General features: G+C 64.8%; 3 protein-coding genes across 3 annotated transcripts in view; 2 read left to right on the forward strand and 1 right to left on the reverse strand.

Annotated features, from left to right (window-relative positions):
* LOC122155403 (potassium voltage-gated channel subfamily H member 2-like) overlaps window positions 1–1,144 on the forward strand; it is a 1,453-nt gene extending 309 nt beyond the window's left edge. The window contains exons 2-3 of the mRNA XM_042809235.1: window positions 52–226; window positions 980–1,144. Coding sequence (XP_042665169.1) covers window positions 52–226; window positions 980–1,144 — 340 coding nt within the window. The remainder of the gene's footprint in view (window positions 1–51; window positions 227–979) is intronic.
* Window positions 1,145–2,064: 920 nt separating this feature from the next.
* Window positions 2,065–4,751, reverse strand: AOC1 (amine oxidase copper containing 1; the record flags this gene model as incomplete). Its single annotated transcript, XM_042809233.1, has 4 exons — window positions 2,065–2,455; window positions 2,540–2,672; window positions 2,753–3,041; window positions 3,134–4,751. Coding segments are annotated over 4 exons (2,316 nt in total), but the record flags the coding sequence as incomplete, so codon positions are not given.
* A 7,878-nt stretch (window positions 4,752–12,629) lies between these two features.
* Window positions 12,630–13,698, forward strand: part of LOC122155402 (zinc finger protein 239-like) — a 2,212-nt gene continuing 1,143 nt past the window's right edge. Inside the window, exons 1-3 of the mRNA XM_042809234.1 lie at window positions 12,630–12,659; window positions 13,051–13,177; window positions 13,457–13,552. Coding sequence (XP_042665168.1) covers window positions 12,651–12,659; window positions 13,051–13,177; window positions 13,457–13,552 — 232 coding nt within the window. The 5' untranslated portion in view covers window positions 12,630–12,650. The remainder of the gene's footprint in view (window positions 12,660–13,050; window positions 13,178–13,456; window positions 13,553–13,698) is intronic.

Below are 13,698 nucleotides of genomic sequence, written 5' to 3' on the forward strand. Positions count from 1 at the left end.
GTGCCCTTTAGCAGGGAGCCCCCTGCATGCCCCATCACTGTCTGCCTGCAGGTTGGAGACGCGGATGGCGGCGGACATCAGCTCCATCATGCAGCTGCTGCAGCGCCAGGCTGCTCTCGTGCCCCCTGCCTACAGCACGGTGTCATCCCCTCATCAGCCTCCTGGTCCCCCCCCGTGCCCGCTGCAGCCCATCCTCCCCATCACCCCCATCCAGCCTCTCTCTCAGGTGAGCACCCCCAAAATGTGGGGCAATCCCACAGGTTTGGGAGCAGCCCTGTGCCCCATTTTCCGGCTCTGTGGCGAGCCAGCACCATTGCAGAGACCCTAAGATTTGGAGTAGCCCCTCTCTTGTGTCCCATCTTTCGGCCCCACACTCTGCTGGAGTCACTCCTGTGCCCCCCTGGTGTAAGGCAGCCCTGCTCCTGTGCCCCATGGTGAGCTGGGGCCAATGCTCTACCCCTCAGATTTGGGGCAGCCCTTCTCCTCGGCCCCGTTTCCCTTTCTTCTTTCCCTGTGGTGAGCTGGGGTGACACCTGGCCTCCCGAATTTGGGGCAGTTTCTCTCTCCTGTCCCATTTTCCAGCCCCACAGCAAGTTGGGGACACAGCTGAGTAGTCCATATTGGACTGAACCCCATCTTCCAACTGTAGGGAAAGCAGGGGGGCCACTGCTAAGCCCCCCTGGTTTGGGGCAGCCCCTGTCCCATGTCCTATTCCCTAACCCTAACCTTCCCCACAGTGAGCTCGAGTGACTCCTGAGCCCCCCAGGTTTGGGGTGCCCCTTCTGCTATGCCCTATCCCGCAGCCTCATGGTGAGCAGGGACCATTGCTGAACCCCCCAGGTTTGGGGCAGCCCCTCTCTCGTGCCCCATTTTCCAGCCCCACTGCTCTCTCCCATGCCCCACAGAACCCGTACCCGGGGGTCCCACCACACACCCCATCCCGGTGCCCCACATCCCCTCACTCTGCTCTCTCCCTCAGGTTCCCAGCTTCCCAGTGCCCCCAGAGCTGCGCGGCGCTGGGGGTCCCCCGCCGCCCCCCGACGTGGTGCTGCTGCTGGAGCCGTCCCCACGCCGTCGCTCGCTGCCCGGCCCGCTGCCTCCCGCGCAGCCGCTGCACAGACACTGCTCCGATCCCGGCAGTTAGGGGGCAGCGCGGGACGGGGTCGGGACCCCCATCCACGGACGCGGGACCCCGTCCCCAGGACGCCGGGGTCACGGCTGCCGTCCCCACGGACATTCCGCCCACGTTAGCTGGCCTAACCCCGGGCCGGGCCGGTGGCAGCGGGTGTGGGCTGCTCTCGCCCTTCCTCCTCCTCCTCCTCCTCCTCCTTCTTCTCCTCCCCATAGTGCTGCAGCGGGGGGACGGGGGAGCGGGGCAGTGTGCGTGTATGCATTTCCGTGTGCGCACGCCTGTCCTCGTGCACAGATGTGTCTGATGCACACGTGTCTTTATGTGCGCCCTGTGCGTCCGCGTCCGTCTGCGCGCTGCGGCCCTCTGCCCCGTCTGCTTTGTGCACACGTGGGGCCGCGTGTCCGTGTGCTTGCCGCTGCGGCGACGCTGCGTGTGTCCCGCTGTGCTCCTGGTGTGCAAGGTGCAAACGCGCTCCTTCTCCGGGCGTGGGGTGGGCGCGTGTCCTTGTCTGTCTGCCGTGGGGCCGCCGTGGGGCAGCGCGTGGCTCCGGCTTCTCCCCTCCCTGCGCTCCCTCCCCACGGCACAGGGGTTGGGGGAGGTCCCGCTGTGCCGCCGCACGCACAATGTGGTGGGGAGGGCTGGGGGGCGCGGGCAGGGTCCCCCTGCAGCCCCCCAACGCGCGTGCCGTGTTCGTGCCGTCGTCCCGTAGGTCTCTGTGTGCCCCCACCCCCAGCCTTTTTACACCGCCCTGCATGTCGCCTTCTGTGGTAGGAGCCCCCGTCCCGCACCCCAATAAAGCGGACCGAGGACTGCAGTGTGTGTGCGGTGCGCTCAGAGCTGGGGGACACAGCTGGGGACCCCCGGGCTGGGGGAGCAGAGCGCCATAGGGGGGATGCGTGGGCGCACGTGGCCCTGTAAGGACACAGAAGCCATAGGATGACTGCCGATGTCGGCACCATGAAATATTGCAGCATCGGGGGCCCCGTGCACGCAGCCCCACAGATCAGAGGGCGACACAGGAGGCACTACCTGAGCCCCCCGCGGTGCTCACACGGGCCAGTAGGTGCCATTGTAGGAGAAGGGCTCTGGCGCCACGCAGGGCCCGGGGCTGTCAGGGGTCCAACGCTGCACCTCCAGGCGCGTGAAGTCGGGGTCCTGCGGGCGCACGATGACGGCACCGCGCGACGCCATCGACGGGTCTTCATCAAAGAAGTTGAAGGGGCGCAGGAAGAAGCCGACGCTGTTCCCGGGGGTGGCCGTGTTGGGGATGTCCTCCGCGTGAGGGACGTGCAGGAATCCCACCGTCACCCAGGCCACCAGATCCTGCACAGAGAGGCAGCGGCCATCAGCGCAGCACGTGGCGCCGGGACCCCGGCGGCCCCCCCTGCAGCCCTCTCCCCTCATCACCTGGTCCTCGATGCTCTCATCGTCGCGGATGAAGCTCTCGAAGCTGACAGCGGGCTCCCAGGGGTTGTTCTGGTTGTAGAGGCTGCTGCTGGACGCCTCGCTCTCGCGGTGCCGCGTCACGGCCAGGTGGTACCTTCAGGGTGGGGGGTCGGGGACAGCGTCAGCCCTGGGGCAGCGCATGGGGCTCTGCGCCCCCCAGCCCCCCGGCCCCACCTGCCCCACGCGACGCCCTTCTCCTCCTTCCAGCCGCGGGGCAGCACGCGCCCGGCGTGCGAGCGGTGCTGGATGCGGTAGCTGCGCGCGTGGCCCCAGCGGTTGCGCTGGCGCGGGTTGGAGAAGAGCAGATAGCGGGGCAGCGGGGCGCCCAGCGGGAGGGCGGCCTGGCGCTCTGTGCGGCGCGGCTGCCGGCGCAACCAGGGCTGCACCACGCGTGCGCCGGGGCTCCACGGGTTGGAGATGTTCTCGAAGCTGATGTCCATCGTCTCGAAGCTGTTGCCGGTGCCTGCGAGCGGAGAGGCCGTCAGCTGCCAACAGCAGCACCGGGGGTCCCCCAGCGCCGCACAGCAGCCCCGTTCCCAGCGCCCGCAGCCACACCTGCGACATCCAGATCCACCTTGTAGTGCACCAGGTGCGTGTGAATGTTGCCCAGCACGTGGCTGTGCACACGGCTGCCGTAGCGGCGGCCCCGCGGCGTGTAGAAGGTGGCGTGGATGTAGCCGGTGGCGTGCACCTTGGCCTCCAGCACGCCGTTGGGGTACAGCAGCACATCCCAGATGTAGTCGTAGTTGTAGACGGTGGAGGTGGTGCGCAGCACCAGCGCGTGCCCCTCCAGCCCTGCGTAGAATTGGAACCCCCCACGGAAGTCGCTGTCGAAGTGCCGCCGCAGCGGGACGCCGGTGGGCAGCTCGAAGACGCAGAGCGCACGGCGGAAGCGCCGCGGCCCCTCGCTGTCGTACAGGTGGTGCGCGTCCAGGAAGGTGGACACCTCGGGGCAGTCGACGCCGGGCGCCAGCTCGTAGGTAACGGAGCCCATGCCCCAGCCGGCGTCCAGATACTTGGTCTGCATGGCGGCCGGCGTGTCACCGCCGTAGAAGGCGATGGCCTCCTGCACGCTCACCTCGTAGGCCACGCGCTCGCCGTTGAAGCGCACGTCGAAGAGCTGCAGGCCGGCGGAGGAGCGCAGGCGGAAGGCCAGGCTCCAGCCGCCGTACTCCAGCCGGTTGCCACGCAGGCGGTAGCGCCGGCCCTGCGGCTCGCACACTTTGGCCCCGTGCACCTCGCTGGTGGTGCCGGTGGTGAAACGGCCGCGCGGGATGTACGTGGAGAAGAGGTGCGGGGCCGCGGGGTCGGGCAGTTGCGCCACCACCACCGTGCCGCGCTCGTAGCGCTCGGCCAGCTCCTGCGGGCTGGAGAAGTACTGCCCGTTGTACCAGACGCTCTGCACCGCCCAGCGGCGCGGGTCGGGGTCACGGTGGTCCAGCAGCAGCTCCAGCCCCACGGGGTGCAGGAAATACCCCTCGACGAAGCGCTGCAGGATGAACCACGTGCGGCGCTCACCGGGCGCCAGCCCACGGGGCGCGATGTCGGAGAAGGTGAGGCAGCGCTGGCTGCAGTTGTGGTACCAGAAGCCGGAGGTCTCTCGCAGCAGGCGGTACAGCGGCTCGGTGGCCGCCACCAGCGCGCGGTGCAGCAGCTCGTACTCCCGCATCGTCATGGGCCGTGCGGAGAAGGGCACGGTGCGGCCGCCCTTGAGGCGCAGCGGGCGGTAGGAGCGGGGCCGTGGAAGGGGCCCGACGGCAAACTCGGTGACGTTGGGCTCCGCCTGCGCCCCGAAGAAGATGACGGCTCGCGCCTGGCGCCGGGGCACGGGGCCGCCGCCATCCAGGTGCCATAGAGCCGCCCGCTTGGTGGGGGGCAGCAGCTCCACCAGGAACAGCGTGTTCTGAGCCAGCGTGTCCCCGCTTTGTGCCGACAGCCCCAACTCCGGGCGGCCCCGCAGGAAATCCCGCACCGCATGCAGCTCCGCCGGCGTCAGGTCAGCAAAGATGGAGGCTTTGTCCAGCGCTGCGGCCTTGCGGGCGGCGTTGGCCACCACCAGGCACAGCGTGGCCAGCGCCCAGGTGAGGCGGAGCAGATGCATCATCCCGGGCACCTGAGGACACAGCCTGGGTGTGGGCTGAGATGGGAGCACGGTGCCAGTGCCAACCCCGCATCACGCACCGCTTGGCCCCGTGGTGCTCCACCTCCTCTGGGACCCCCACCCAGCACCGCCCCGCAGAGCTGGGATTCCTCTCCCCCGGCCCAAAGCTGGCCCTACACTGTGCTCTGCGTGGCAAAGGTCCCACCAGCAGGGCCGGTGTTGTGCCCACAGCTGTGCCACCCCCCAGCCTGCTGCACGAGGGTCCCCGTGCTCCTGCAGAATGCAGGGTGGGAGGGTCCCAGGGGTCCAGTGCCTGAGCAGTGACATGCCCAACACGCAGCAGTGGTTTGCACAGAGCAGTGATATCCGTGGGGATGGGGCAGCCGAAAGCAGCAGCAGCAGCAGTGGGGCTGGGGGGGGGGGGGGGGGGGGGTCACAATGTGCACAACTGCCCAGGGGGGATGCCCAAGAAAAGGGCGTCAAGGCTGCAGCTCTGTGGGACAGGGGCTATGCTGTGGGGCTCCTCGTTGCCCCAAAACGTGCAGACAGAAGGTTGCAATATTGACATGGGGCAGCCCCGCAAGCTGAGCCCCCCAACCCACCGCTCACCCCCCCGCCACCCAAAGGCAGCCCCTCTGAGCTCCCCTCACTCACCTCGCGGGGGTGCCGCTCTGCCCCGTTCCCACCCCCGCCCCCCCCCCCCCCCCCCCCCCCCGGGCTCCTCCACCCCCCCGGGTCAAGGCCGGAGCGGGGTTGCAGGGTTCAGCAGCAGCGGTGCCAATGGGGAGGGGCACAACACCCACCCGCCCCTCCCCGCCAGGAGCTGCACTCTTTATGGCCTTTCAGTGATCAAACTCCAGGTTCAGGAGAGATAACAGCGGGGACAGGCATGGGACGGTCCCACTCGTGCCCGTGGCTTTGTCCTGGTCACGCTGCATGGGGGAGGGGGTGGGGAGGTGCTGGAGGTGCTGCCCTGACTCCCCCATCCCCTCCCCATGCCCCCAAAATCAAAGGGTGCACATTGGATGCACCCAGACCCAGAAATCACGCCTCCATTTTATTCCCTCACGACGCTGCAGAGAGCACAGGGGGCCGTGGTATGGACCCCAACCTTGGGGATGGAGACCCCTAAAGTACTAAGGCCCCCTCACACACAGACCCATGAGGCTGAGATCCCTGTCCCTTTGCAGCTCCATCCCCTTCTTAGAGTACAGATCCCCTCTGTGGGACCAGGATGTCCCAAGGGGCTCAGGTCTCCCACCCATGGGACCAGCCCTCCCTTTTGTGGCACACAGTGGAGACGAGGTTGTGGGGCTGCAGCTCAGACAGGCTCAATCCTGGGGGTCAGGAAGAGAGACCCCCACCCTGCAGCCCTGTTCCAGGGGTCCCATGCACTGCACACGTCTCCAATGAGCCCCTCATCCCTATGGGCACAGACCCCAATGAGCTCCATGTCCCCAGACTCCACTGGTCCTGATGTGCCCATGGGTACAAACCCCACCGAGCCCCACGGCCCTCTTCATCTCCTTGTCTCTGATGACACCAGGCACCGTGGAGCCCCAGGTCCCCATGTCCCCAAACCCCACGTCTTGGGGTCCCCATAGACCCCACTGAACCCTGTGACACCGGATTTGTTTTTCAGGAGCTTTTTGTCCCATTTATACATCCTCATCACAGGGGCTGGGAGCTAGGAAAACCCCTGAAAACCATAACAGCTCTCCTGTAGCTACACCCATCCCCACAGCTACACCATCCCCACGGCTGCACCCCTCACCTCTCGTCTACCCCCATCCTCATGACAACATCCACTGCCATGGCAACACCGACACCCATCTCCACCCATCCCCACGGCTGCTCCCATCACCTGCCTGCTCCCGGCCCCTTCCCCCTGGCACATCACCATGGGATGCCTCCGTGACACCTCGTGGCTCTGTTCCCTTGAGCCTCACCTCCCACACCCTAAGGTCTGGCCGGTGCCCTCCCCCATCATAGCAGAGCCCTGCAGAATGGTGCTGGTCGGCTCCGCGGGTGTCGGAGGCTGAACCTCCACGGTTGGTGGTGAGAGCAGCTGCCGGAGTCACAGCAGTGCAGCTGGTAGGGAGGCAGGAAATGGGACGTGGAGTTGGGACATAGAGACGGAATGTTGAGATGGGACACAGAAATAGGACCTGGAAACGGGACGTGGAGCTGAGACACGGCGTGGGGAGCTGGGAACCAGAGACTGGGGCCTGGAGCCGGGGACCTTGGAGGTCCAGTGCCAGCCCCAATGTTAGGAGCCCCGGAGGAGGAGGATGTGATGCCAGGAAGTGCCGAGCAGAGCTGTGCTGGGAAAGCACTCTGTCCGTGGTTTAACATCTATGGAGCAGAGACAACAGCTGTGACCCCCCTGCACCACAGCAGCACTGCCAGCACAGCTCCTGCAGTGCCCACAGCCGCACTGCGAGCTCGGACGCGCCAAGGATTCGTTCCAACTTTTCCTCTGTTTCTATAAAATCTCCCATTCCTATAAATGGACACCACACGAGGACGCCTGGAACGAAAGGAGCCTTTCAGCAAAAGCTTCCCAGCGGGCATTCATTGATCACCCAGCAGGAGAACTTATCGGCAGCGCGCAGCACGCGGCAGCGGCCCAACGCCGCAGGGAAAGCAGCTTTGGGACGCAATGAGCCCAGGGCCTGGCAGCCTCCTCCATGGGGCACAGTGGGCACACAGGAGCTGTTCTGAATGTCCTGCCCAGAAAACAGGAGAGGATCCATCAGCCCCCCCGGAGGAGGAAGAGGACGGGGAGGAGGAAGGCTAGGAGGGGAGCCCGCTGCCTCCTGCCTGTGAGTACTGCTGGACCCAACTCAGCATTGCAGGGATGCCCTCCCCCTGATCGCCCCAAACATCTGCTGTGGGTTTTGCCTGCGTCCCACCTCCAGTGCCCTCCCCTTGTCTCATCATGAAATCATAGAATGGCCCGGGTTGAAAAGGACCGTAATGCCCATCTATTGGTGCTACGAGCGCCAGACCAGGCTGCCTCCCAGGCTCAGGTCCTGCAGTAACAAGAAGTGGCTTTTTGAAGCTGATGCCCTGAGCCCCCCCTCCCGCAGCCGCCACTCCGCTTCTTGTGAAACCGTGCCGCCTTTACTCATGAAGGAGCCCATTCCTGGCTCATGACATAAAAACACGATGTTTGCTGCCATCTCCCTCCAATCAGAGCTCCCCGGGTGCCTCGTGCCCTCCAAGTGATGCGCCGGGGCCGTTCCAAAGGTCACCGTGTGACGCAGCAAAGTTCAGCCACGGCTGTTTTCCGACTGATGGCAGCAGTGCTGAGTCCCGCTGCAGACACCGGAGCGTGCCGGGAACCCCGTGCCAGCAGCAGAACCTGCAGGGAGAGGGGCTGGTGGATCAGCCAGATATCAGCAATAACTTCAGCAATAACTGCTCTGGGCTGGGGCCGGGCATGGGGCAGAGCTGAGGACTGTGGAGGAAAGAATGGACCAGAGGTGTGAGCAGGAAACCCCCTATGCAGAGTGGGCCACCTCCCCCAGCGAACACCGTGCACCCATCTGGTTGACCCCAAGCTCTGCTCTGCCTCCTCGAAGGTTGAATGCAGCTCTCCTCAGCCCCATCCCCTCCATCACCGGGTGCTCCTCCAGCCCAGAGGGTCTGGCCCAGCACTGTGCTGTGCTCCTCCACGCGTCCTTTGGGGCTGCCCACTCCTCAAGGCGGTTGCTGTGGTTCGGTTCTCCTCCTCCTGCTCTGCGGTTCCCAATTGCTCCGGCTGTGCTCTCACACCAGATGTGTTTTTTTCCCCCCCATTTCGTAACTGCAGTCACTGAGATAATAGCAAAGCAGATAACAGCCCATGAGCTCTCTTGTCTCCTCCGCCAGCTGTTCTGTTCTTTCCAGAGAAAATCTTCCATCACTCAGTTCTTTTATGAGCTGCTGCCTCCCCAGCCCAGCACAGCGCTTCACTGGAGGAATGCTTCCCCCTAAGTCAGAGAAGGCCCCCAGAACTCCTCTATGCTGCCTGAGCGCTCTGCTCTTCCCCTGTCCCAAGCAGCAGAGCAGCCCCACGACGTCCCTTCGGCCTTTCCATCGGTCTGTCCATCCATCCATCCATCCATCCCATCAGGATGCATGCAGGACTCTGCCTGCCCACTGCCCAACCATCCACAGCGCGGTGCCAGGTGCCGGTGCTCCCACATCTCCCCAAGGTGCCCTTTGTTCCGGCCTGATGAAGCCCCATCCTTGGGGGAAATCTAATTGCACAAAGGTTAATTGCTGTCTCTGCACTGTGGGACCTGCGGCCGAAAGTTCCCGGCACACATTTCTGACTCAGCGGAGCGGTTCTGCACTCAGCCACGCTGCCCTGCGGCGCTGCCATCGCCCCTCTCCTCCTCCTCCATGACGCTGTGAGCTCAGCACGAGGATCCTGCTCCCGTGGATGGGGTGCCCACGTCTGTGAGGGTCAGGGAATGGGGGCTGCGGGGTGGGAAGGGGCCTCACCAGCCTCAGCGGAGGCACAACAGTGCGAGCGGGGCTCGGTTCGGCCCTATTAATTCCGGGAGGTGGGGAGGGCTTGGTGGCATTCCATAGACAGAGAGACCTCGGTGCTCCTGGGGCTGTGGCTGCAGAAGGAGCAGCGTTGGTGCCTGCAGCACGGGGTGCGGAGCCGCAGTGCGGGGCACGTGGCAGCCAGCCCCCCCACTGCAGCACTGCCACAGCACAGACCCAGAAATGTGTCCCCGTAACGGTGCTGACAAAAGGATGACGGACACTCCTGGCTGCGCTCGATTCGCTCAGCCCTTCCAGCCTCGGCCACACCACAGAGATATAACTGGGGATTGTCCTCCCGCCTCCTGTATTCATTTGGAGCAGCAAAGAAAGAAGAAATAATTTTTTTTTTTTTGCATTTTTCACACTTTTTGGCGGTGTCACAAAGCCCAGAGGAGCGCTGAGGCCAGAGGGAGCGTCCCGTGCTCCCCAGGCGGCACCCGAAGCACCGCGCGGCGCCGCAGCCACCGCCACGTGTGAGCTGTGCACGTTGGGGCCAGCAGCGCAGCGCAAGTAGGGCAGCCCAAAAAAGCCCCAAAAAAGTCCCAGAAAAGGACTTCATCCTCTGCGTAATCAGCAGCACGCGGTGCTGTGCTGAGAGGGGAGGCCTAGGGGGACACACAGCCGCTCGCAGCGCCCGGCGAGCCGCCCAAAGCTCCGCTGCTCTGTTTCCAGCACTGCTGGCGTGCAGCACGGCCTGCCCTGCTTGCCAACAACGCAGGAACGCGAAGCCCCAGCTCTGCCCCCCAGGAAGGCCGTGTGTCACAGCCCGCAGGCAGCGCCGGCGGCGCCGGCAGGAAGCGGCTTTGCAAGAGGAGCTGCAGCACATCTGCCGGCCGTCAAGAAAATCACTTTCCCTGGAAAGCGAAGCGCGGGGGCCGCCGGCACGCAAGTAGGGCAGCAGATGGGCCTGAGAAGAGGGGGGGCCCAAAGCCACCCCTGACACCATTGAAGGGTTTGCTGCTCCCCACGGCACGGCTGGGCCTCGGCTCGGGGGGGCAGGGGCACGGGGACGGCGGAGACGTTGGGGCTGAGCCGGTGGTGGCACCGCAGGACGTCAGCTGAGGGATGCTGGGGTGTGAGGGGCAACTCCTGCCGGGCTGCAATGTGAATCCAGTGGGACGGCACTGGGATGCTCAGTGCGAGTGAAATAAATGGGAAAATCAGAGGGATTGCAGCATCTCTGCGGCTGCGGTGCTGGCGCTCCCCAGACACAGACTGTGCCCCTGCCCGGCGCTCGGTGCGCTGCAACCTGGGGTGCAGGTCTGCCTCCCAACACACACAAACGTCTCAGCATCAGGCTGCACGCGTGGCTCCTGCCCCACAGCATCACCTTCCCCTGGCTGTGAGCCCACAGCATGGCTTAACGAGAGCTGGGATCCTGCCTGGAGCTCCAGCTGGTGGCGTGGCACAGTGCCGTATGGAACTGCACGGCACAGCACAGCCTGGCACAGCGCTGCACGGCACAGCCTGGCACAGCACTGCATGGTTCCTTGTGGCACAGCACTGCACGGCACAGCCTGGCACTGCGCTGCACCTTGTGGCACATTACAGTGCCACCACGCTGCCACCAGGCGGGCACAGCCAGGCAGGAGTTTCCCCACAGAAGTTCGGGACGGAGCACCGGTGCTTCAGCTGCCCACCAAATTCCCCCCAAATTCCCATTCCCTGTGGCAACAAAAGTCAAAGGAGAGCCCCCCCCAGCACCGTGGGGGGGGCTGCGGCGCAGGAATTTGCCCCCCAAGCTGGGAAAATCCTTCCCCCCCCCCCTCCCCCCTTCACACCGCCTGCGCGTGATTCCTCGGCGCGGGGGTGTCAGCACTGCTCCCATCTGCTGTGCTCTGAGTGCTCATCCCTGCGCCGGGGATTTCACCGCCAACCGCATTGCGTAACCACGAAGGGGGACCACATCCCCCATCCTCCTCCCAAACCTTCGTCCTCCCAACAGGACACCCCTGTGGTCGGGCCGTCAGCCCTCCTGCACGGAACCATCCTCGGCTCTGCGCCGCGCTGCTCAGTGCTCACCACAACATCCATGCGCTCTCACCGTCGGCTCCAGCCCAAACCCAAACGCAGCCCCCCCCCCCCCCGGTCCCCTCCCACCAAAATCAGGGCACAGCATGCAGTCCCCATCCCAACTCCCCCCGAGCACCTCCTGGGGCTGCTGCTCATCTCCCTCCCCCCTCAGAGCTGTGATTTGGGGCACGGCTTTAACTCGGCACCCGCAGCACCGGGATGCAACTCGCTGCGTTATCTGCGTCTGCCATGCGCGCTGTGGGACGCGGGAGCTCTGCAGGTGTGTGGGACCCCACAGCTTGGAAACAGCAAATCTGCAGCACCCATGATGTTCATCTCCCCACATCTGCAGCCTGCCTGCGCCTCCCATCACTGCCCCGATGCCTTCTTACCCCAACGCACTCCTGCCCCAACGCAACGCTGTCCCAAGGCATTTCTTCCCCAAAGCATCCCTGACCCAATCCACTCCTGCCCCAATTCATTCTCACCCCAATCCATTCCTGCCCCACTGCCTCCCTGCCCCAACATATTCCTTCCCCAACACATTCTTACCCCAATACACTCCTGCCCCAATGCATTCCTGCTCCCTGTCCACGTCCTGCTGTCACCCCACTGCACCCAGGAGCACCTGCCCAGCTGTGCACCCATCACTGCCCCCCTCATTGCCCCAATAACTGTGCACCCCAATAACCCGGCTACCTCAATAATGAGGCACAAGACAGCCTGGTATGCCAACAGCCAAGCATCCCATTAACCGGGCTCCCCAATAAACCAGCTTCCCAATAACATGGGCACTCCAATGACCTGGGAGCCTCAAGAACCAAGCGCCCCAATGATCTGGAATTGCATCAGTGGGGCACCCCAGTAACCAGGCAGAGGCCATATACAAACCAAGAACCCAGCAGCACCTCAGTAGGTGGTGCACCACAACAACCTGGCACCCAGCAACTTTGCACCCCAGTAACTGGGCGCCCCAATAGCCTCTGATCCCAATAACTGGGCACCCCAGCAACTGGGCGCCCCAACAGTGGCACGATGATCACCTCGCCAACCAATAACCCGAGATTCCAACAACCCGGATACCCCAATACATTTGCACCCCCAAAAAACAGACACCCCGTGAGGGGGGGGGGGGGCTGCGTGCCTCAGTTTCCCCATTTGCTGCCCCTCACCCGGCACACAGAGCCCGGCGGTTCGGTTCCCCCCCCACCACTGTTGGGGAGGAACCCCCTGATCTCTGCAGCCATTGCGCACGGACGGCAGAGCCGAACGCCGCCACCGCCCGCGATTCTCCGCTCCGCTCCGCCCCGTCCCGCCCCCACCGTCACCTTCCGGCCCCCCCCGGCTGGGGCCCCCCCGGCCCCGCCCCGGGCCCCCCCCCCCCCCCCCCCCCCCCATCCAGCGCCGACAGCGATGCAGCGGGTGAGACCCCAAACACGCGCCCCATCGCGATACCCGCGCCCCGTCCCGATACCGACACCCCATCCCGGTACCCAGACCGCATTCCTAAACCTACACCCCCATTCCGGAGCCCGTACCCCATCCCGACGCCCACAGTCCATCCTGATACCGACATCCCGATACCCGCTCCCCACTCTGGTACCCAAACCCCCATCCCAATACCCACACCCCAGCCCGGCACCCACCCCCTAACCCCATACCCATACCCCATCCCAATACCTGTGCCCCATCCTGATAACCATACCCCATCCCAGTACCCACACCCCATCCAGGTACGGCCCTCGGGGAGCCCTCTGGGCACGGTGGGGCCCTGGTGCCAGCCGTGCCCTCAGCCCCCCCCACTTCCCCAAAGGCTGCGGTGGCATTTGAAGACGTGGCCCTGTATTTCTCTGCTGAGGAGTGGGCACTGCTGGCACGGTGGCAGCGGGAGCTGTACCAGGAGGTGATGATGGATAACTACGACTTGGTGGCGTGTCTGGGTAAGGAGCAGTGCTGCGCGGCCCCCCCCAGTGCCCCCGGCCCCAGGTGTGCCCCTGCTCCCACTGCATCCCAGTTTGCTGCCATGACTGGGGGTAGCACAGCAGCCTCCTGCACTGCAGTCCCCAGCTGGCATCTCATGGGCACCTCGGTGATGGTGACACCCCCAGGGCGCATCCCCAGGGTCTCAGTGACACCTCTGAGGGCAGCTCTGGGGTCTGGGTGATGGCGATGCCCCTGTGGGTGTCTCTGGAGGGTGCTGAGGACTCTCACTTCCCCAGACTCCCTTGACATCAAACCCCTCAACGTCCACGGAACGGATCCTGGGGAGACGTCAAATGGAGGGGACAGAGGGCGACTGGACCCCGCAGGCAGCGGTGAGAGCAATGGGGCAGAGCTGGGGGCAACAGGATGGGGACTGCGGGGGGGCTGTTGGGCACATAGTGGATGTGAGCCCTGTGCTGTGCCATGAGCCATGCCATGAGCTGTGCCATGAGCTGTGCCATGAGGTGTGCCATGAGCT

This window comes from Centrocercus urophasianus, unplaced genomic scaffold (genome assembly GCF_019232065.1).
Source record: "Centrocercus urophasianus isolate 14NV4802_14NV808 unplaced genomic scaffold, USGS_Curo_1.0 seq_1130, whole genome shotgun sequence".
NCBI lineage: Eukaryota > Metazoa > Chordata > Aves > Galliformes > Phasianidae > Centrocercus > Centrocercus urophasianus.